The 24,079-nt window shown below is 38.9% G+C and overlaps 1 protein-coding gene across 1 annotated transcript; it reads left to right on the top strand.

The window, feature by feature from the left end:
• The first annotated feature begins 21,188 nt into the window (after positions 1-21,188).
• On the top strand, positions 21,189-21,545 carry LOC142169810 (secreted RxLR effector protein 78-like). The gene has a single exon (XM_075231730.1). The coding sequence runs from the start codon at positions 21,189-21,191 to the stop codon at positions 21,543-21,545; it is 357 nt and encodes a 118-aa protein (XP_075087831.1).
• The last annotated feature ends 2,534 nt before the right edge of the window (positions 21,546-24,079 follow it).

Raw genomic sequence — 24,079 nt, 5'->3', positions numbered from 1 at the left:
TATATTTGAATGACTAGATTAATTGGTTGTACTTGGATTTAATATTTGTGTAGCAACATTAATGGTGTTCTTGTTGCCCTGATGTGTATATCACTGGTTGATTATTGTTTTCATTATTGTTATTTATTTTCTATTATTGTTGTATACTATATTGCACAGGTTATTAGACTAGTGAGTGTCTCGACTGTACCTCGTCACTACTCCACTGAGGTTAGTCTTGATACTTACTGGGTACCGATTGTGGTGTACTCATACTACACTTCTACATATTTTTGTGCAGAGCCAGGTATTGGAGATATCAGACTCAGACAGAGTTAAAGCGTGATCGCAAGGACTCAAGGTAGAGTTACTTGGTCTTCGCAGTCCCTTGGAGTCTTTTTATTTTATTGTACTATTAATTATTAATCAAACAATATTGAGTATTCGATCCTTGAGATCATTCCATGTATTCAGTTAGTGTTCGTGACTCAGTATTACCATTCTTGGGAGGTTTTCATAATTGTTTCCGCTGTTGGTTTTTGGCACCTGTATTGAATTCAAAATAAAATGGCTTGAAATGTAATTGTAATTGGCTAATCTAGTCTTAGAGACTACGTATCATCACGACGCCTGTGGTGGGATTTTGGGTCGTGAAAAGTTGGTATCAAAGCTCTAGGTTCATAGGTTCTACGAGTCACGAACGAGTCTAGTAGAGTCTTGCAGATAGATACGGAGACGTCTGTACTTATCTACGAGAGGCTACAAAATTGTTAGGAAATTTTCACTTCTTTCATTCCTGTTGTGCGGAATTTGTTGAATTTGAAATTTGAGCCTTTGTATCTCTATTCTCTCGCAGATGGTGAGGATACGTGCAACCGGGTCATCTGACCAGGCACCCGTGCATTTTGCTAGGGCCGCAAGAGGCCGGGGCCTAGGTAGAGGCTGAAGAAAGGCACATGCCGCGACTAGAGCACCTGTCAGAATAGCAGTTGAGGAGTCACATGTAGCTCCAGTTGGGGGATAGGTACCAGAAGCACCTGTTGTTACCCCCGGAATTTAGGAGACTTTAGCACAGTTCCTGAGTATGTTTGGTACATTAACTCAGGCGAGATTGATCTCTGTTGCACCAAATATTTCGCAGATTGGGGGAGTAGTTCAGACTCCTACCACGACTCCAGAGGAGCAGGTTCACATTGGTAAGGTTTCGGATGTAGTACCGGTACAACATGTTATTCCGGTTCAGCCTGAGGTCAGGCCAGGGGCATCAGAAGAAGAACAAAAGAGACTTGAGAGGTTTAAGAGGTATAGTCCACCTTCTTTCCGTGGCTCAGCTTCTGAGGATGCCAAAAGATTTCTTGAAAAGTTTCACCGTATTCTCCGCACCATGGGTATTGTGAAAGTGAGCGGAGTTGCCTTTACTACATTTCAGCTGTCAGGCGTAGCGTATCAGTGGTGGCATGTTTATGAAGAAGGTAGACCAGCCGATGCAATACCACCAACTTGGGCTCAATTTTCAGAAATGTTTTTGAAAGAGTTTTTTTCCCTAGACTCTACGAGATGCATGGCGCACAGAGTTTGAACGGTTGCTTCAGGGCACTATGAAAGTGTCAGAATATGCTATCAGTTTCAGGGTCATAGGGTGACTTTTATTCGAAAGATATTTATTTGAAGAATTATATTTGAAAGAGATTTATCGGAAGAATTATATTTGAAAGATATTTATTTGAAGAATTATATTTGAAAGAGATTTATTTGAAGAATTATATTTGAAAGAAATTTATTTGAAAAATTTATATTTGTAAAATATTTATTTAAAGGGAGTATATTTGAAATGTATTTATTGGAAAGTATTATATCGTGAAGATTATTATTTGAGAAGTATATAGGCGAAAGATTAATGTTTGAAGGCCTAGATTAATTGGTTGTACTTGTATTTATTATTTGTGTAGCAATATTAATGGTGTTCTTGTTGCCCTGATGTGTATATCACTGGTTGATTATTGTTTCCATTATTGTTATTCGTTTCCTATTATTGTTGTATACTATATTGCAAAGGTTATTAGACTAGTGAGTGTCTCGACTGTACCTCGTCACTACTCCACTGAGGTTAGTCTTGATACTTACTGGGTACCGATTGCGGTGTACTCATACTACACTTCTGCATATTTTTGTGCAGAGCTAGGTATTGGAGATATCGGACTCGAACAGAGTTAAAGCGTGATCGCAAGGATTCAAGGTAGAGTTGCTTGGTCTTCGCAGTCCCTTGGAGTCTTTCCATTTTATTGTACTGTTAATTAATAATCAAACAGTATTGAGCATTCGATCCTTGAGATCATTCCATGTATTCAGTTAGTGTTCGTGACTCAGTATTACCATTCTTGGGAGGTTTTCATAATTGTTTCCGCTGTTGGTTTTTGGCACCTGTATTGAATTAAAAAAAATGGCTTGAAATGTAATTGTAATTGGCTAATCTAGTCTTAGAGACTACGTGTCATCACGACGCCTGCGGTGGGATTTTGGGTCATGACAAGTTGGTATCAGAGCTCTAGGTTCATAGGTTCTACGAGTCACGAACGAGTCTAGTAGAGTCTTGCAGATAGATACGGTGACGTCTGTACTTATCTATGAGAGGCTACAAAATTATTAGGAAATTTTCACTTCTTTCATTCATGTTGTGCGAAATTTGTTGAATTTGGAATTTGAGCCTTTGTATCTCTATTCTCTCGCAGATGGTGAGGATACGTGCAACCGGGTCAACTGACCAGGCACCCGCGCATTTTGCTAGGGCCGCAAGAGGCCGGGGCCTAGGAAGAGGCTGAGCAAGGGCACGTGCCGCGACTAGAGCACCTGTCAGAATAGCAGTTGAGGAGCCACATGTAGCTCCAGTTGGGGGATAGGTACCAGAAGCACCTGTTGTTACCCCCAGAATTTAGGAGACTTTAGCACAGTTCCTGAGTATGTTTGGTACATTAACTCAGGCGGGATTGATCTCTGTTGCACCAAATATTTCGCAGATTGGGGGAGTAGATCAGATTCCTACCACGACTCCAGAGGAGGAGGTTCACATTGGTAAGGTTTCGGATATAGTACCAGTATAACATGTTATTTCGGTTCAACCTGAGGTCAGGCCAGGGGCATCAGAAGAAGAACAAAAGAGACTTGAGAGGTTTTAGAGATATATTCCACCTTCTTTCAGTGGCTCAGCTTCTGAGGATGCCCAAAGATTTCTAGAAAAGTTTCACCGTATTCTCCGCACCATGGGTATTGTGAAAGTGAGCGGAGTTGCCTTTACTACATTTCAGCTGTCAGGCGTAGCGTATCAGTGGTGGCAAGTTTATGAATAAGGTAGACCAGCCGATGCAATACCACCAACTTGGGCTCAATTTTCAGAAATGTTTTTGAAAGAGTTTTTTTCCCTAGACTCTACGAGATGCATGGCGCATAGAGTTTGAACGGTTGCTTTAGGGCACTATGACAGTGTCAGAATATGCTATCAGTTTCAGGGTCATAGGGTGACTTTTATTCGAAAGATATTTATTTGAAGAATTATATTTGAAAGAGATTTATTTGAAGAATTATATTTGAAAGAAATTTATTTGAAAAAAATTATATTTGAAAAATATTTATTTAAAGGGAGTATATTTGAAATGTATTTATTGGAAAGTATTATATCTTGAAGATTATTATTTGAGAAGTATATAGGCGAAATATTAATGTTTGAAGGACTAGATTAATTGGTTGTACTTGTATTTATTGTTTGTGTAGCAATATTAATGGTGTTCTTGTTGCCCTGATGTGTATATCACCGGTTGATTATTGTTTCCATTATTGTTATTTGTTTCCTATTATTGTTGTATACTATATTGCACAGGTTATTCGACTAGTCAGTGTCTCGACTGTACCTCGTCACTACTCCACTGAGGTTAGTCTTGATACTTACTGGGTACCGATTGTGGTGTACTCATACTACACTTCTGCATATTTTTGTGCAGAGCTAGGTATTGGAGATATCGGACTCGAACAGAGTTAAAGCGTGATCGCAAGGATTCAAGGTAGAGTTGCTTGGTCTTCGCAGTCCCTTGGAGTCTTTCCATTTTATTGTACTGTTAATTAATAATCAAACAGTATTGAGCATTCGATCCTTGAGATCATTCCATGTATTTAGTTAGTGTTCGTGACTCAGTATTACCATTCTTGGGAGGTTTTTATAATTGTTTCCGCTGTTGGTTTTTGGCACCTGTATTGAATTCAAAAAAAATGGCTTGAAATGTAATTGTAATTGGCTAATCTAGTCTTAGAGACTACGTGTCATCACGACGCCTGCGGTGGGATTTTGGGTCGTGACAAGTTGGTATCAGAGCTCTAGGTTCATAGGTTCTACGAGTCACGAACGAGTCTAGTAGAGTCTTGCAGATAGATACGGTGACGTCTGTACTTATCTACGAGAGGCTACAAAATTGTTAGGAAATTTCCACTTCTTTCATTCATGTTGTGCGAAATTTGTTGAATTTGGAATTTGAGCCTTTGTATCTCTATTCTCTCTCAGATGGTGAGGATACGTGCAACCGGGTCAACTGACCAGGCACCCGCGCATTTTGCTAGGGCCGCAAGAGGCTGGGGCCTAGGAAGAGGCTGAGCAAGGGCACGTGCCGCGAGTTGAGTACCTGTCAGAATAGCAGTTGAGGAGCCACATGTAGCTCCAGTTGGGGGATAGGTACCAGAAGCACCTGTTGTTACCCCCAGAATTTAGGAGACTTTAGCACAGTTCCTGAGTATGTTTGGTACATTAACTCAGGCGGGATTGATCTATGTTGCACCAAATATTTCGCAGATTGGGGGAGTAGCTCAGACTCCTACCACGACTCCAGAGGAGGAGGTTCACATTGGTATGGTTTCGGATGTAGTACCGGTACAACATGTTATTTCGATTCAGCCTGAGGTCAGGCCAGGGGCATCAGAAGAAGAACAAAAGAGACTTGAGAGGTTTAAGAGGTATAGTCCACCTTTTTTCAGTGGCACAGCTTCTGATGATGTCCAAGGATTTCTAGAAAGGTTTCACCGTATTCTCCGCACCATGGGTATTATGAAAGTGAGCGGAGTTGCCTTTAATACATTTCAGTTGTCAGGCGTAGCGTATCAGTGGTGGCAAGTTTATGAAGAAGGTAGACCAGCCGATGCAATACCACCAACTTGGGCTCAATTTTCAGAAATGTTTTTGAAAGAGTTTTTTTCCCTAGACACTACGAGATGCATGGCGCACAGAGTTTGAATGGTTGCTTCAGGGCACTATGACAGTGTCAGAATATGCTATCAGTTTCAGGGTCATAGGGTGACTTTTATTCGAAAGATATTTATTTGAAGAATTATATTTGAAAGAGATTTATTTGAAGAATTATATGTGAAAGATATTTATTTGAAGAATTATATTTGAAAGAGATTTATTTGAAAAATTATATTTGAAAGAAATTCATTTGAAAAAAATTATATTTAAAAAATATTTATTTAAAGGGAGTATATTTGAAATGTATTTATTGGAAAGTATTATATCTTGAAGATTATTATTTGAGACTTATATAGGCGAAATATTAATGTTTGAAGGACTAGATTAATTGGTTGTACTTGTATTTATTATTTGTGTAGCAATATTAATGGTGTTCATGTTGCCCTGATGTGTATATCACTGGTTGATTATTGTTTCTATTATTGTTATTTGTTTCCTATTATTGTTGCATACTATATTGCACAGGTTATTAGACTAGTCAGTGTCTCGACTGTACCTCGTCACTACTCCACTGAGGTTAGTCTTGATACTTACTGGGTACCGATTGTGGTGTACTCATACTACACTTCTGCATATTTTTGTACAGAGCTAGGTATTGGAGATATCGGACTCGGACAGAGTTAAAGCGTGATCGCAAGGATTCAAGGTAGAGTTACTTGGTCTTCGTAGTCCCTTGGAGTCTTTCCATTTTATTGTACTGTTAATTATTAATCAAACAGTATTAGGTATTCGATCCTTGAGATTATTCCATGTATTCAGTTAGTGTTCGTGACTCAGTATTACCATTCTTGGGAGGTTTTCATAATTGTTTCCGCTATTGGTTTTTGGCACCTGTATTGAATTAAAAAAAATGGCTTCAAATGTAATTGTAATTGGCTAACCTAGTCTTAGAGACTACATGTCATCACGACGCCTGTGGTGGGATTTTGGATCGTGACAAGTTGGTATCAGAGCTCTAGGTTCATAGGTTCTACGAGTCACAAACGAGTCTAGTAGAGTCTTGCAGATAGATACGGAGACGTCTGTACTTATCTACGAGAGGATACAAAATTGTTAGGAAATTTCCACTTCTTTCATTCTTGTTGTGCGAAATTTGTTGAATTTGGAATTTGAGCCTTTGTATCTCTATTCTCTCGCAGATGGTGAGGATACGTGCAACCAGGTCAACTGACTAGGCACCCGCGCATTTTGCTAGGGCCGCAAGAGGCCGGGGCCTAGGAAGAGGCTGAGCAAGGGCACGTGCCGCGACTAGAGCACCTGCCAGAATAGCAGTTGAGGAGCCACATGTAGCTCCAGTTGGGGGATAGGTACCAGAAGCACTTGTTGTTACCCCCGGAATTTAGGAGACTTTAGCACAGTTCCTGAGTATGTTTGGTACATTAACTCAGGCGGGATTGATCTATGTTGCACCAAATATTTCGCAGATTGAGGGAGTAGCTCAGACTCCTACCACGACTCCAGAGGAGCAGGTTCACATTGGTAAGGTTTCGGATGTAGTACCGGTACAACATGTTATTTCGGTTCAGCCTGAGGTCAGGCCAGGGGCATCAGAAGAAGAACAAAAGAGACTTGAGAGGTTTAAGAGGTATAGTCCACCTTCTTTCAGTGGCTCAGCTTCTGAGGATGCCCAAAGATTTCTAGAAAAGTTTTACCGTATTCTCCGCACCATGGGTATTGTGAAAGTGAGCGAAGTTGCCTTTACTACATTTCAGCTGTCAGGCGTAGCATATCAGTGGTGGCTAGTTTATGAAGAAGGTAGACCAGCCGATGCAATACCACCAACTTGGGCTCAATTTTCAGAAATGTTTTTGAAAGAGTTTTTTCCCCTAGACTCTACGAGATGCATGGCGCATAGAGTTTGAATGGTTGCTTCAGGGCACTATGACAGTGTCAGAATATGCTATCAGTTTCAGGGTCATAGGGTGACTTTTATTCGAAAGATATTTATTTGAAGAATTATATTTGAAAGAGATTTATTTGAAGAATTATATTTGAAAGAGATTTATTTGAAGAATTATATTTGAAAGATATTTATTTGAAGAATTATATTTGAAAGAGATTTATTTGAAGAATTATATTTGAAAGAAATTTAGTTGAAAAAAATTATATTTGAAAAATATTTATTTAAAGGGAGTATATTTGAAATGTATTTATTGGAAAGTATTATATCTTGAAGATTATTATTTGAGAAGTATATAGGCAAAATATTAATGTTTGAATGACTAGATTAATTGGTTGTACTTGTATTTATTATTTGTGTAGCAATATTAATGGTGTTCTTGTTTCCCTGATGTGTATATCACTGGTTGATTATTATTTTTATTATTGTTATTTGTTTCCTATTATTGTTGTCTATTATATTGCACAGGTTATTAGACTAGTGAGTGTCTCGACTGTACCTCGTCACTACTCCACTGAGGTTAGTCTTGATACTTACTGGGTACCGATTGTGGTGTACTCATACTACACTTCTGTATATTTTTGTGCACAGCTAGGTAATGAAGATATAGGACTCGGACAGAGTTAAAGCGTGATCGCAAGGATTCAAGGTAGAGTTGCTTGGTCTTCGCAGTCCCTTGGAGTCTTTCCATTTTATTGTAATGTTAATTATTAATCAAACAGTATTGAGTATTTGATCCTTGAGATCATTCCATGTATTCAGTTAGTGTTCGTGACTCAGTATTACCATTCATGGGAGGTTTTCATAATTGTTTCCGCTGTTGGTTTTTGGAACCTGTATTGAATTTAAAAAAATTGCTTGAAATGTAATTGTAATTGGCTAACCTAGTCTTAGAGACTACGTGTCATCACGACGCCTGTGGTGGGATTTTGGGTCGTGACAAGTTGGTATCAGATCTCTAGGTTCATAGGTTCTACGAGTCACGAACGAGTCTAGTAGAGTCTTGCAGATAGATACGGAGACGTCTGTACTTATCTACGAGAGGCTACAAAATTGTTAGGAAACTTCCACTTCTTTCATTCCTGTTGTGCGAAATTTGTTGAATTTTGAATTTGAGCCTTTGTAACTCTATTCTCTCGTAGATGGTGAGGATACGTGCAACCGGGTCAACTGACCAGGCACCCGCGCATTTTGTTAGGGCCGCAAGAGGCCGGGGCCTAGGAAGAGGCTGAGCAAGGGCACGTGCCGCGACTAGAGCACCTGTCAGAATAGCAGTTGAGGAGCCACATGTAGCTCCAGTTGGGGGATAGGTACCAGAAGCACCTGTTGTTACCCCCGGAATTTAGGAGACTTTAGCGCAGTTCCTGAGTATGTTTGATACATTAACTCAGGCGGGATTGATCTATGTTGCACCAAATATTTCGCAGATTGGGGGAGTAGCTCAGACTCCTACCATGACTCCAGAGGAGCAGGTTCACATTGGTAAGGTTTCGGATGTAGTACCGGTACAACATGTTATTTCGGTTCAGCCTGAGGTCAGGCAAGGAGCATCAGAAGAAGAACAAAAGAGACTTGAGAGGTTTAAGAGGTACAGTCCACCATCTTTCAGTGGCACAGCTTCTGAGGATGCCCAAGGATTTCTAGAAACGTTTCACCGTATTCTCCGCACCTTGGGTATTGTGAAAGTGAGCGGAGTTACCTTTACTACATTTCAGTTGTCAGGCGTAGCGTATCAGTGGTGGCAAGTTTATGAAGAAGGTAGACCAGCCGATGCAATACCACCAACTTGGGCTCAATTTTCAGAAATATTTTTGAAAGAGTTTTTTTCCCTAGACTCTACGAGATGCATGGCGCACAGAGTTTGAACGGTTGCTTCAGGGCACTATGACAGTGTCAGAATATGCTATCAGTTTCAGGGTCATAGGGTGACTTTTATTCGAAAGATATTTATTTGAAGAATTATATTTGAAAGAGATTTATTTGAAGAATTATATTTGAAAGATATTTATTTGGAGAATTATATTTGAAAGAGATTTAATTGAAGAATTATATTTGAAAGAGATTTAATTGAAGAATTATATTTGAAAAATATTTATTTATAGGGAGTATATTTGAAATGTATTTATTGGAAAGTATTATATCTTGAAGATTTTTATTTGAGAAGTATATAGGCGAAAGATTAATGTTTGAAGGACTAGATTAATTGGTTGTACTTGTATTTATTATTTGTTCAACAATATTAATGGTGTTCTTGTTGCCCTGTTGTGTATATCACTGGTTGATTAGTGTTTCCATTATTGTTATTTGTTTCCAATTATTTTTGTATACTATATTGCACAAGTTATTAGACTAGTGAGTGTCTCGACTGTACCTCTTCACTATTCCACTGAGGTTAGTCTTGATACTTACTAGGTACCGACTGTGGTCGTACTCATACTACACTTCTACATATTTTTGTGCAGAGCCAGGTATTGGAGATATCAGACTCGGATAGTGTTAAAGCGTGATCACAAGGACTCAAGGTAGAACTATTTGGTCATCCCAGTCCCTTGGAGTCTTTCCATTTTATTGTACTGTTAATTATTAATCAAACAGTATTAGGTATTTGATCCTTGAGATCATTCCATGTATTCAGTTAGAGTTCGTGACTTAGTATTACCAGTCTTGGGAGGTTTTCATAATTATTTTCGTTATTGGTTTTTGGCACCTATATTGAATTCAAAATAAAATGGCTTGAAATGTAATTGTAATTAGCTTACGTAGTCTTAGAGACTAAGTCCCATCACGACGCATGTGGTGGGATTTTGGGTCGTGATAAGTTGGTATCAGAGCTCTAGGTTCATAGGTTCTACAAGTCATGAACGAGTCTAGTAGAGTCTTGCGGATCGATAGGAGACGTCTGTACTTATCTTTGAGAGGCTACAAAACTGTTAGGAAATTTTCACTTCTTTCATTTCTCTTGTGCGAAATTTGTTGAATTTGGAATTTGAGCCTTTGTATCTCTATTCTCTCACAGATGGTGAGGACACGTGCTACCGGGTCAACTGACCAGGCACTCGTGCATTTTTCTATTGTCGCAAGAGGCCTAGGAAGGGAACGTGCCGCGACTAGAGCACATATCAGAACAGCAGTTAAGGAGCCGCCAGTAGCTCTAGTTAGGGGACAGGTACCAAAAGCACCAGTTGTTACCCCCAGACTTAAGGAGACTTTAGCACTGTTCCTGAGTATGTTTGGTACATTAACTAAGGCGAGATTGATCTCTGTTGCACCAAATATTTCGCATATTGGGGGAGTAGCTCAGACTCCTACCGCGACTCCATATGAGCAGGTTCACATTGATCAGGTTCCGAATGTAGTACCGCTACAACCTATTATTCCGGTTCAGCCCAAGGTCAGGCCAGGGGCATCAGAAGAAGAACAAAAGACACTTGAGAGGTTTAAGAGGTATAGTCCACCTACTTTCAGTGGCACAGCTTTAGAGGATGCCCAAGGATTTCTAGAAAAGTGTCACTATATTCTCTGCACCATGGGTATTATGGAAGTGAGCGGATTTGCCTTTACTACATTTCAGCTGTCAGGCGCAGCGTATCAGTGGTGGCAAGTTTATGAAGAAAGTAGACCAACCAATGCAATGCCACCAATTTGGGCTCAATTTTCAGAAATGTTTTTGAAAGAGTTTTTTCCCCAAACTCTCCTAGATGCATGGCGCACAGAGTTTGAACGGTTGCGTCAGGGCACTCTGACAGTGTTAGAATATGCTATCAGGTTCAATGAATTAGCCCGTCATGCACCTATCTTGGTTCCTACAGTTAGAGAGCGAGGCTGCAGATTCATTGTGGGGCTCGATTATGATCTTTCAATATGCACGACTCAAGAGTTGCAAATTAATACTCCATTTCAGCAAGTAGTAGAGATTGCGAGGAGGATTGAGGGTGTTCTAAGTGAGGAAAAGGAGTCTAAGGAGACCAAAAGGTCTCGAAGCTCAGGAAGGTTCAATGGATTTTACTCTTCAGCTATGACCCATTATGGCAGAGGCTCAAGCAGTCAGCCAGCTCAGTCTGAACATCAGATTACTTAGAGTGCTCTAGTAAGTTCTTATAGTGCACCACCGACACAAAATTCTTACAGTGGTTATTCTAGTTATTCGGCACATACTCAGTACGAGTAGCCACGACCTCAGAGGGGTTGTTATGAGTGTGGTAATACTAGGCATTTCATGAGAGATTGTCCCAGACTTAGGAGAAGTAGATTTCATCAGAACACTCAGGCTATAGGCCCCAATGCAGTTACAACCCGACGTACACAGTCAAATAGAGGTGGAGGACAGGCGGGTAGAGGGCGCCCTAGAGGGGAGGCCCATCCTGTTGATATAATTTCTATGGTGTGGCTGAGGCTACTACACCATATGGTGTCATTACAGGTATGATCCTGATTTGTTATAAATGAATGGTTTTCCTTAATTTGATTCGGTTCTGAATATTGAGGCGAGTCCTCCTATTATGCTTTGCTTATGGGCGAGCTTCGTAACTTTGTGACCCACTTATATGTTTATCCCTGTTGGGAGATTTGATGATGTTAGCCCGTGTCTATCATTTTTATTTTTGTACACCATTGATGACTATAAGTCCAAAAGTGATATTTATTACTCACTACAGTGGGTTTAGATGTGATTTCGGAATAATTGATTTCAATTATATGAATTTTATGCCATATTGGAATGAGGGGTTCATTATGTGTTGAGAAAATTATTTACGACATTTATTGAAAAGAAGAAAGAAAGAAAATTAAAAATTTCAGTTGGCACAATGTGCAAATTACTTGTGATTCGTAGTTGAGGATGAGATCCTTGCATTTTTATATGATGTGAAATATTTAAACTGGGCTACAAGCCACGGTGGAAGTTTTATAAGGACGAGGTCCTTGTGGTGAAAAATTTATGAGTTTAATCTCTCCCTTTGTGAAATTAAATTTGAACTATAGTATTAATGGGGAGTCATGCCTGTTAGGCTTATTTGATAATTCTTTTATATGTTTCTGTGCATATTTAGCCATATTCGTGCTATAAACATTGCGTTTTAGCCTATAAGGTGAGTACCCAGGTGGTGTTAAATGCCACTCGATGATTCAGATAAATAATTATGAGGTCTTCATGCCTCGCATGTTGTTGTCAGTGTTGCAAAAATTTGAAATGTGATTTTAGTTAATATGAGATTAATCAAGGATGCTGGAATTAATTATAAACATTTATTATGACCAGAGATGTGGTTATGGGCATACGTTGATGTGTGCATAGGCACGAGTTGCTATAGCTGGTTGAAACTAATACCACGTGTTGATGTGATAATAAGGCCTTTCAAAATTAATTAGAGTGTAAGAAGTTGGTTTTAACGTTTATAAATGGGGATAAAATAAATAATCTCAACTGAGATGGTATTGTCGGACCCATGCATAATTGTGGTGACGTAGAATCACTCACGAGTATGTGTGTAATAATACACTCAGAAATTTAATGTCCTCAGAATAATTCTTGGCACATTCGAGGAGGAACGTATGTTTTAAGAGGGGGAGGATGTAACGACCCAACTTGTCGTTTTAAGAATTTACATTCTGTTCGATGGCTTAAGGTCCCGAGCAACTTTGAAATGTGTATTATGACTTGCGAGGGTGGTCAAGTTTGGTTTTCGGATGATTCAGGATTTAATTGAAAGAACAATTCTTGTTTTGGAAGCTTAAGTTGAAATAATTGTTCGGATGGTGATTATGTGTAAATGACCCCGAAATGGAGTTTTGATAATTCCAATAGCTCTGTATGGTAATTTTGGACTTAGGAGCGTGTCTGTAAAATTTTTTGGAAGTCTGTAGTGAAATTTTGCTTGAAATAGCGAAAGTTGAATTTTTGTGAAGTTGAACCGGGGAGTTGACTTTTTGATATCGGAGTCGGAATCCAGTTCTGAAAATTTTTATAGATCCTTTTTGTTATTTATGACTTGTGTGCAAAATTTGAGGTCAATCAGAATTGATTTGATAGGTTTCGGCATCGAATGTAGAAGTTAAAAATTCTTAAGTTCCTTAAGCTTGAATTGGGGTATGATTCGTGGTTTTAGCGTTGTTTTATGTGATTTGAGATTTTAACTAAGTTCGTATGATATTTTAAGACTTGTTGGTGTATTGGGTTGAGGTCCCGAGGGCCTCGGGTGAGTTTCGGATCATTTTTAACTATTGGTTTCTTTTGACACAATGTGCGAAATTTCTGATACGCAGAGCTGACTTTGGAAGCTTATTTCACGAAATCTATAAGGAATATGGAAATTATCAAAACATGAAAGTTATAGCTCTTTGATTCTAATTTCGAGAATGATAAACCATTCATCATTCGGATATTTGTACAAAAAGTTATGATCGATTGACTGAAGCTGGTACTGTAGATTTTGGCTACAGCAGTGTGCATCACCAGAAATTTCTGTTGCACAGAGCTGACTTTGGGAGCTTATATATCGCAACCTATAAGGAGTTTGGCAATGATAAAAACATGAAAGTTGTAGACCTTTGTATCTAGTTTACAGAAATTTAAACCTTTTGGTAGTTAGAGTTGAGTACAAGAAGTTATGGTTGATATACTATAGGCTGTCAGGGAAGAGTTTTGGAAGAGTTTGATGTTTTCAGCATAAGCATGTAATGATCCAAAGGTCCATTTTTAGTTCTAGAGATCGAAATTTGATTTTGAGACTTCCGAGATTTTGACAATGAATTATAGGAGTGATCTGGATAGTTTGGTCTAATTTCATCAAGTCGGGATTGGATTTTTAGCGTGAAACATGAGTTAATTATTTAAATAGCGAAATTGGTATCGCATTGAGAAAATGAGCTCCGAATTGAGTTTTGATTGAACAACTAGGTTCGTATTATTATTTGTGACTCATAGGAACAAGAATCGTCGAATTTCGAGTTTGTATGATGGAGTTAGAGCATATTTAGTGAAAACAATAACTATTAGTGCAAGCAAGTTCTGATGTGGATTTATAGTGACAAAAAATGGACTTTTAGTGACGGAAAATAAACTTTTAGTGACGGATGGGCAAAAACTTAAGGACCAAAAATGGTAATTTCCTTCATTTTGTTTTTGGTTTTTTGGCGCACAGTTCTTGGGCTATTTTGAGGATTTCATGACTTCGACTTGGATAAGTGTCATATATCCAAAAGTGATTATATTTCATAAATCCATGGTTATATTCATCATTTATTTCGGATTTAAATGGAAGAAATCAAGATTTTTGCAAAACTTTTCAAGAACGAAAATTTTAGATTTTGAGGTCGAGTTGTTATCGGAATTTGATAAAATTGGTATGGGTGGATTCATAATTTAATGGGTTGTCGGATTTTATGAGTTTCGTCGGATTCCGAGACGTAGCCCCCACAGGCGATTTTTGAGTTAAATTTTAGATTTTGTTTGAAAATTAGTATTTTCATATGGAATTAATTCCTATAATTAGTATTAACTGAATTGAATTAATTTGGATAGATTTGAGCTGTCTGGAGGTCAATTCAAGCAAGAAGGCAATTTTGGAATATCGGTCTAACTTCAAAAATATAAGTATCTTGCCTAACCTTGTGTGGGGGAATTTTTCCTAGGCATTGAGTCTTATGTGAAAATTGTGTGATTGGAAAACTATGTACGCGAGGTGACGAGTACGTACTTAGTTTATATGTGCAAACTATATCGGTTAAAATATTTGTAGACACCCTGATGTATTAAATTGTGAAAATTTAGTAAGTCCTTGATTTGTCATGCCTCATTCTTTGTTTGTTGAGTTTGTATTTATATGATAATTTGGTGTGATTGCGATTTGGAATTTTATGAAAATATCGTGTGTCTTTATGATTTGATATTTCCTGAAAATAATTATATTATGAATTTTTTCGTATGCAAATAATTTATTAAATAAGTTTAAATTGAGGTACTAATATATTTTTTAAAAATTTGGACTAAAGAAGGTGTTGTGTCATGCTGAGTTAATTTTCCTTCCTTGTTGTTGTTTTTGAGGTTTATATACGTTGTGTGGAGCCTTGATCTATTTGCTATGAAATTAATTGATTTTGTTGCATCTTTGGAATTGGTTGTGGCCTATGGGCAATTTATAATATGAATTGTTATTTTGTGTTATCGTGGTAATATCCGTTTAAATTGTTGTGTGATTTAGGTTACTGTTATGCGATAGATAAGGGTGGCATTTCACTGTTGATATTATGTGGGTATAAGGGTGGCATTTCACTGTGGTTATGTGTATTGGAATATTATCTGGGGGAGCGATAAGGTTACTGTGTGTTGGCACGTGAGTTGTCTGTGCGGTTGTGATAGAGAAATTGGCACGAGGTGCTGTTAAATATGAAAGTGGACTGAGACCCGTATTTTTTTATTTTGAAATGAGGTATCACATGGTGACTTTTATTAGAAAGATATTTATTTGAAGAATTATATTTGAAAGAGATTTATTTGAAGAATTATATTTGAAAAAGATTTATTTGAAGAATTATATTTGAAAGAGATTTATTTGAAAAAATTATATTTGCAAAATATTTATTTGAAGGAGTATATTTGAAATGTATTTATTGGAAAGTATTATATCCTGAAGATTATTATTTGAGAAGTATATAAGAGAGAGATTTATGTTTGAAGGACTAGATTAATTGATTGTACTTGTATTTATTATTTGTTGAGCAATATTAATGGTGTTCTTGTTGCCCTGCTGTATATATCACTAGTTGATTATTGTTTCCATTATTGTTATTTATTTTCTATTATTTTTGTATACTATATTGCACATGTTATTAGACTAATGAGTGTCTCGACTGTACCTCGTCACTACTCCACTGAGGTTAGTCTTGATACTTACTCGGTACCGACTGTGGTGTAATCATACTACACTTCTGTATATTTTTGTGCAGAGCCAGGTATTGGAGATATCGGACTCGGACAGAGTTAAAGCGTAATCGCAAGGACTCAAGGTAGAGCTGCTTAGTCGTCGCAGTCCCTTGGAGTCTTTCCATTTTATTGTACTGTTAATTATTAATCAAACAGTATTGAGTATTCGATCCTTGAGATCATTCCATGTATTCAGTTAGAGTTCGTGACTCAGTATTACCAGTTTTGGGAGGTTTTCATAATTGTTTCTGCTGTTGGTTTTTGGCACCTGTATTGAATTAAAAAAAAGGCTTGAAATGTAATTGTAATTGGCTTACCTAGTCTTAGAGACTAAGTGTCATCACGTCGCTTGTAGTGGGATTTTGGGTCGTGACTGATCGCCGCCTAAATTTGCATCAGCAAAACCTTTTAAGATAATATTGCTCATTTTTAAACAAAGTGTTGTACCTGAGGTGCCTTTGATATATCGCAATTTTCATTTTACACCATCCCAATGCTCCTTTCCTGGATCTGACATATATCTACTGACAACTCCAAGTGCATGGGCTATGTTAGGTCTAGTGCAAATCATAGCATACATGAGACTTCCTAGTGTTAAAGCATATGGAACTTTGGACATGTACTCCCTTTCTTCATCTGTCTTAGGTGATTGGTCCTTCGACAGATTAAGATGGCTTTTGAGTGGAGTGCTTCTGGTCTTTGCATCATGAAGACTGAACCTGCTTAGTACCTTATGTATGTACTTTTCTTGAGAAAACTTTAAAGTTCTTTCAGACATGTTTCTGCTAATCCTCATCCCAAGCATTTGCTTAGTTAGTCCTTAGTCTTTCATTTCAAACTCCTCCGCCAATTGTTGCTTAACTCTATTGATCTCATTTATGCTAGATCCTGCAATTAACATATCATCAACGTACAAAAGTAAAATGATATAGGATTCACCAATTTTTTAAAAAATTAACAGCATTGGTCTATCTCACATCGTGTGAAACCATTGTTATGCATTAATCCACCAAATTTCTTGTACATTGTTGGGGAGCTTGTTTCAAACCATACAAACTCTTCTTCAACTTATACACAAGGTTTTCTTTACCAGAAACTTGAAAACCTTCTGGTTGCTTCATGTAGATATCTTCTTCAAGGTCACCATGCAAGAAAGCAATTTTAACATCTAGATGCTCCAAATGCAAATTTTCTGCAGCTACGATACTTAGCACCAACCTGATAGTAGTTAATATGAGTACATGAGAGAAGATCTCGGTGTAGTCAATTCCTTCCTTCTGCTGAAAACATTTTACTACTAATCGTGCTTTGTATCTCTTCTTACCATCATGCTCTTCCTTGACCCTGTACACCCACTTGTTATGAAATGCCTTCTTTCCTTTTGGTAACTCTGTAAGTATCCATATTTTATTCTTTTGAAGAAAATTCATCTCTTTTTTCATGGCTAGCTTCCACTTATCAGAGTTTATCACCTTGCATTGCTTCAAAAAAATGCTCTAGTTCTCCAGCATCAGTCAGAAGTAAATAGTGGAGAGAGAGAGAGAGAGAGAGAGAAAAAGAAAGAGAGAAAGAGAAAGTTAACCTATCTGGAGCATTCGTGACTCTTTTAGATCTCCTTATTGTAGGTTCAAGAGTAGCTGATCCCGAATTTGATTCAAGTCCAGACTCTAGATTTGATTCTAAATCTAATTCTATCTCTGGTTTCGGTTCTGGTTCTTATCCAGATTCGGCTTCTGGTTCTTCATCTTTAATTTCAGAATCAGTTGTAATCCCTCTAGCCACTTCATTTTCTGAGATTTCTTCTAACTCAACTTTTTCAGATGTCTGTTTGCTGGTGCTGGTTGGTTCTACTTCAAGCTTGTCCTTATGCATCACATTTTCATTAAATGTGACATTCCCGTGTCTTAGGATCTTTCTATTCTAATTATCTCAAAATCGATAACCAAAATTATCATCACCATAGACAATAAAGAAACATTTCTTGGCCTTAGGATCAAGCTTATCTCTATCATTAGAGTTTACATGCACATAAGCAACACAACCAAAAAATTTCAGATGTGAGAGAATTACCTCCTTTCCTGTCCATACCTCCTCACGAATTTCAAAATTCAGCGGTACAGAGAGTCCCTTATTTATGAGGTAAGCTGTTGTGTTAACAGCCTCAGCCCAAAAATATTTCGGCAATCCAGAATGTATTCTCATACTTCTGGCTCGTTCATTCAGGGTTTTGTTCATCCTCTCAACAATGATCGACTGTTGCTATATTATCTCTGGTGCCACAATATTGTATCACGACCATGATCGACTGTTGTTATATTATCTCTTTTTGTATTTCAGTTACACACAGTGTTCCCTTCTTGAAGTCTCGTGCATATATCAGAACTTGCTTTTCTCTCTTCTCTAGTTACGCACAGAATGCCCCCCTCGTCTTTTTTAATTCGCCTAAACCAGCACTGCCGTCGACGGCCACCAGGCAATCGCTCCATTCTCTTCTCTTTTCTCTTTTATCTCTCTGTATCCTCTCTTCCCCCATCGCCTCTTTTCTCTCCCTCGTCTCTTTATTTACCCTCTTTAAGTTTTTAAACCCTTGACAAGGGTAGTCCGGCACTGCCGACGACTCTTTTTCGGCGTCCTTTTCTCTTTTCCCCTCCCTCCCGTCTCTTTCTTCTTTCCTGTTTACAATCTATGCAGCCACAAGTAACCACTTATTAGGTCACCGTCGGCGACCCCAGAACCGGTGACACCTCCAAGTAAATTTTCGGCGACCACTACCCATGATTTTCCCGCGGAATCAACCACCTAACTTCCGGCTAGCTCTCCGATTTCCAGGTTCTATCTCTCCATTTTTAGTTGCAGTTGTTTAGTCGGTTTGTTCTCTGTTACATCTGTCTATTTCTGTATTGGTAGTGCTGTGTATTAAATTCAACCTTTCTTGTTACATCTATCTCTTTGGGTAGATTGACTGCGCTAGCATGTGTTTGAGTTTGTGTTCTTGTTTTTGTACTTGTTCTTGACACCTTTAACTCGTTAAGTTTTCATATTTCTTAGAATATTTTCTTTATTGGTAGTGCCTTGTATTGAATTCAACCTTACTTGTTACATCTGTCTCTTTAGGTAGATTAATTGTGATAATATTTGTTTGAGTTTTTGTACTTGTTCTTGACACTTTTAACTTGTTAAGTTCTCATATTCTTAGCATATTTTCCTCTGTTATAGCGCTCTTTTGATTGAGTGGTAGTAATTAAGTAGTACCCTTAGTTTATAGTGGCTGTGGTTTTCGATGAGAGAGTAAAGTCATATCATCGGGTGGGGCGGGAGGTGGGGGGAAAGGGTGGGAAGGGGGACAATGAAGCTTCTAGGTTGAGAGTTGGATCCTAGAACATAGGGACGTTGATGGGTAAGACTATAGAGTTGGGTAGGATTCTTCGGAGAAGGAGGATCAACATAGCGTTTGTCCAGGAGACCGTGTGGAAAGGTACGAATGCACGTGATGTTAACAGGTATAAACTGTGGTACGGATCTAGTGGTCGAGGTTAGGAGGGTAACTGATAGGGTAATGGCTATTAAGCTTGTGGTTGGGGGGCTTACTTTAAGTGTGATTACTGCTTATGCTCCTCAATTAGGCTTGGGCGAGGAGGTAAAGAGGTAATTCTGGGAGGACTTGGACGAGGTGGTATGTAGTATTCCATGCACAGAGAAGATTTTCATTGGAGGGGATTTTAATGGCCATATCGGGGCTAATGATGGGGGTTATGACGATGTGCATGGAGGGTTCGTATTTGGAGATAGGAACGAGGTAGGTATTTCGCTATTGGATTTCGCTAGAGATTTTGATTTGGTGGTAGCTAAATCGAGTTTCCCAAAGAGGGAGGAGCACATGGTCACTTTTCGGAGTACGATGGCCAGGACTCAGATAAAATATCTTCTCTGTAGGAAATATGATAGAGGTCTTTGCACGGATTGCAAGGTCATCCCGAGTGAGTGTCTCACGGCCCAACATAGGCTCCTGGTAATGGATCTGGGGATCAAGAGGAATAGAAAGAAGAAAGCAGTGTGCAGTCAACCTAGAGTAAAGTGGAGAAACTTGACTAAGGACAAAGCCCAGGAGTTGGGGGAGAGGTTGCTAGCGATGGAGGCCTGGAAGAGTAGCGGGGACGCGACTGCGATGTGGGCCATGAGAGCAAACTACATTAGGGAAGCTGCGAGAGAGGTTAAAGGGGTTACAAAGGGATACCCTAGTAGACGTATATGAGACTGGTGGTGGAATGCGGAGGTCCAAGGTAAAGTTGAAGTCAAGAAATCGGTTTATTTGAAACTAGTAGAGAGCACAAACGAGGAGGAAAAGAGGACGAATAGCGAATGTTATAAGAAGGCAAAGAAAGAGACGGAGTTAGCATTTACGGCGGCTAAGACTGCTGCCTTTGGACGCATGTATACGGAACTTGGGAAAAAATACGGGGACAAGATGTTATACATGTTAGCCAATGTGAGGGAGAGGAAGGCTCGTGACTTGGACCAAGTGAAGTGCATCAAAGACGAGGACGGCAAGTATTGATGGAAGACGTTCATATTAGACGAAGATGGCATACATACTTCCATAGATTGTTGAACGAGGAGGGAAACAAAAGCATAGTGCTGGGTGAGTTGGAGGTCTCCGAGAGTCTTAGTGATTTTGGTTATTGTAGGCGTATTAAGGTCGAAGAGGTTATGGGAGCGATGTGTAAGATGAGAAGGGGAAGACCGACTGGCCAGACGAGATCCCAGTAGAATTCTAGAAGATTGCGGTCCGTGCAGGCGTGGAGTGGCTTACTAGGTTATTTAATGTTATCTTTAAGACGAATTAGATGCCCGAAGAATGGAGGTGGAGTACGATGATTCCCTTTTACAAGAACAAGGATGATATCCGAAACTACAATAACTATAGGGGTATCAAGCTGCTGAGTCATACTATGAAAATTTGGGAGAGGGTGGTGGAATTCAGGGTGAGGAAGAGTGTGTCTATTTCCGAGAATTAGTTTGGATTCATGTAGGGGCGATCGACTACATAAGCCATTCATCTGGTGAGGAGATTAGTAGAGCAGTATAGGGAGAGAAAGAAGGACCTACATATGGTGTTTATAGACCTAGAAAAGGTGTACGATAAAGTCCTGAGGGACGTTTTGTGGAGATGTTTGGAGGCTAGCAGCGTTCCGGTAGCATACACTAGGGTAATCAAGGACATGTATGATGGTGCTAAGATTCAGGAGAGGATAATGGGAGATGACTCAGATCACTTCCTAGTAGTGATGGGGTTGCATCATGGATCAGATCTTAGCCCGTTATTATATGATTTGGCGATGGATGTGCTGACGCGGCACATTCAAGGAGAGGTGCCATGGTGCATATTATTTGCCGATGACATAGTGCTGATTGATGAGATGGGAAACGGGGTTGACCTGAGGCTGGAGGTTGGAGACAGACCCTAGAGTCAAAAGATTTCAAGTTGAGCAGGACCAAAATGGAATACTTAGAGTGTAAGTTCAGTGACGAGACTCATGAAGCGGACGTTGATGTGAAGCTTGATACCTAAGTCATCCCGAGGAGGGGTAGTTTCAAGTATCTCGGGTCTATAATCCAAGGTAATGGGGAGATTGATGATGATGTCTCCCACCATATCGGTGCAGTATGGATGAAATAAAGGCTAGCATCCGATGTTTTGTGTGATAAGAAGGTGCCACCAAGACTAAAAGGTAAGTTCTACAGAGTGCTGGTTAGACCTATTATGTTGTATGGGACTGAGTGTTAGCCAGTCAGGAACTTCCATGTTCAGAGGATGAAAGTAGTAGAAATGAGGATGATGAGGTGGATGTGTGGGTATACCAGGAGAGATAAGATTAGGAACGAAGCTATTCGGGATAAAGTGAGAGTGGCCCCCGTGAAGGACAAGATACGGGAATTGAGGCTGAGATGGTTCGGGCACGTGCATAGAAGGAGTACGGATGCTCCTGTTAGGAGGTGTGAGAGGTTGGCCGTGGCGGGGCTGAGAAGGGGAGAGGTAGGCCGAGGAAGTATTGGGGAGAGGTGATTAGGCAGGACATGGTGCCACTTCAGCTCACCGAGGACATGACCCAGGATAGAAGGGTGTGGAGGTCGAAGATTAGGGTAGTAGTCTAATAGGTAGTCGAGAGTTCCCCGTTCTTTTTAGTAGTATTAGTAGCTCTCTTATTTTTTTCGTATTCCTTGACATATAGTATTTGCTTATTGTTTCGTTCGCTCCGTGTATTGTATCTTCTAGTTTGTTAATATTTGATGTTACTTTTTCTTTTACTTGTTGTTTTGTTGTAGTTGTTGTTGTTGTTTTTGTTATTGTTATTGTAGTTTTCTTTTTCCCCTTTTCCTTATCGTCCCTTGTCCCCCGATTCTTTCTTTCTTCTTACTCTTTCTTCTTCGTCTTCTTCCTTTCTCTCTTTTTTCACCTTTTCTTGAGCCGAGGGTATATTGAAAATAGTCTCTCTACCTCGCCAGGTAGGGGTAAGGTTTACACACACACTACCCTTCCCATACCCTACTTGTGGGATTATACTGGGTATGTTGTTGTTATTGTTTGTATTTTCCACAATCCTTTATCGAATGTCGTTGTGTATCCTTCCCTGTCAATCTAACCCATAGATATTAGATTTTTCTTGAGGCCAGGAACATGTCGGACATTTTGCAATTTCCATAGCATGCCTTGTGAAGTCTTTATATGAACTTCACCTTTCCCGACAATATCTAAAGGTTCGCCGTCTGCTAGATAAACCTTCCCGAATTTTTCAGGAATATAATTATGCAATAATTCTTTGCATGAGGTAGAGTGAAATGATGCACCTGATTCCAGAATTCAAGATTCGACTGGGCTGTCTACACAACAAATTAGTGCATCACCGACTTGTTCAGCAATTACATTTTCTGAATTTTCATCCTTCTTCTTCTTTGGTTCTCTACACTAACTACTGTTGTGGCCTTTTTTATCGCAATTCCAACAAGTAATGTCTTTGCGATTTTGTGATTGCCCTCTTCTCCTTGACTTTGATCTGCCACGACCATGACTCTGTCCTCTTTGGCTGCTTCTCCCTATGCTTTCAGTATTAAAAGCAGATCCTAGGGAATCACTTGATTCTCTCCGGCGAATATCTTCGTTTAGAACCAAATCTCTAATATCATCCAATTTGAATTTGGTACTTCTCGAAGAACTGCTAATTGCAGTTACTGTTGCAGACCAACTCAATGGTAGAAATGATAATAGAATCAATGCCCTAACTTTATCATCAAATGTTATATTAACATAACTCAACTGAGTTAATATTACATTAAACTCATTGATATGTTCCGTGACAGATCCACCTTTTGTCATCTTTAAGTTGAACAATCGACGCATAAAATAGACTTTATTTGAAGCACATGGTTTCTCGTACATATTTAATAATGCCTTCATCAAGCCTGTAGTGGTCTTCTCGTAAATGATGTTAAACACCACATTTCGTGTTAGCGTCAAACGAATCACTCCAAGAGCTTGGCGATCTAATAGATCCCAATCTGATTTGGCCATATTCTCTGGTTTTACCCCGGTCAGAGGAAAGTATAATTTTTTTCTGATACAAATAGTCCTTTATTTGCATTTTTCAAAATCCAAAAATCTTAGCCATTGAACTTGTCAATCTTCACTTTTCCTTCTTCCGGCGTCATTTTGCACACACAAAAAAATATATGTGAAGAGTGCCTTACTATTTGTGAATATTATTTACTATTTATGAATAGTACTTCACTATTTATGAAATGTACTTTAATATTGTGAATAGTAACTAATAGTCTTGCATTATCCATGTGAATAGTAAATTGCACCAACACTATATTGCTTTCTACCATAATTATGTTGTTTGTACTCTAATACCAGTTATTGGGAAGTGTGTCAGGCTAATAGAAGGGAAAAAATATTTAAGAGAGAAAAGTAATAAATTGCATAAGACAAGACAAGATTTAC

The sequence above is a fragment of the Nicotiana tabacum genome, chromosome 15 (genome assembly GCF_000715075.1).
Source record: "Nicotiana tabacum cultivar K326 chromosome 15, ASM71507v2, whole genome shotgun sequence".
Lineage (NCBI taxonomy): Eukaryota > Viridiplantae > Streptophyta > Magnoliopsida > Solanales > Solanaceae > Nicotiana > Nicotiana tabacum.
The sequence above is the reverse complement of the archived record's forward strand: the minus strand, read 5'-3'. Positions and strand labels throughout refer to the sequence as shown.

Coding starts and splice junctions, on each gene's coding strand:
- LOC142169810 (XM_075231730.1), top strand. CDS start 21,189: ATGGTGTTTATAGACCTAGAAAAGGTGTACGATAAAGTCCTGAGGGAC.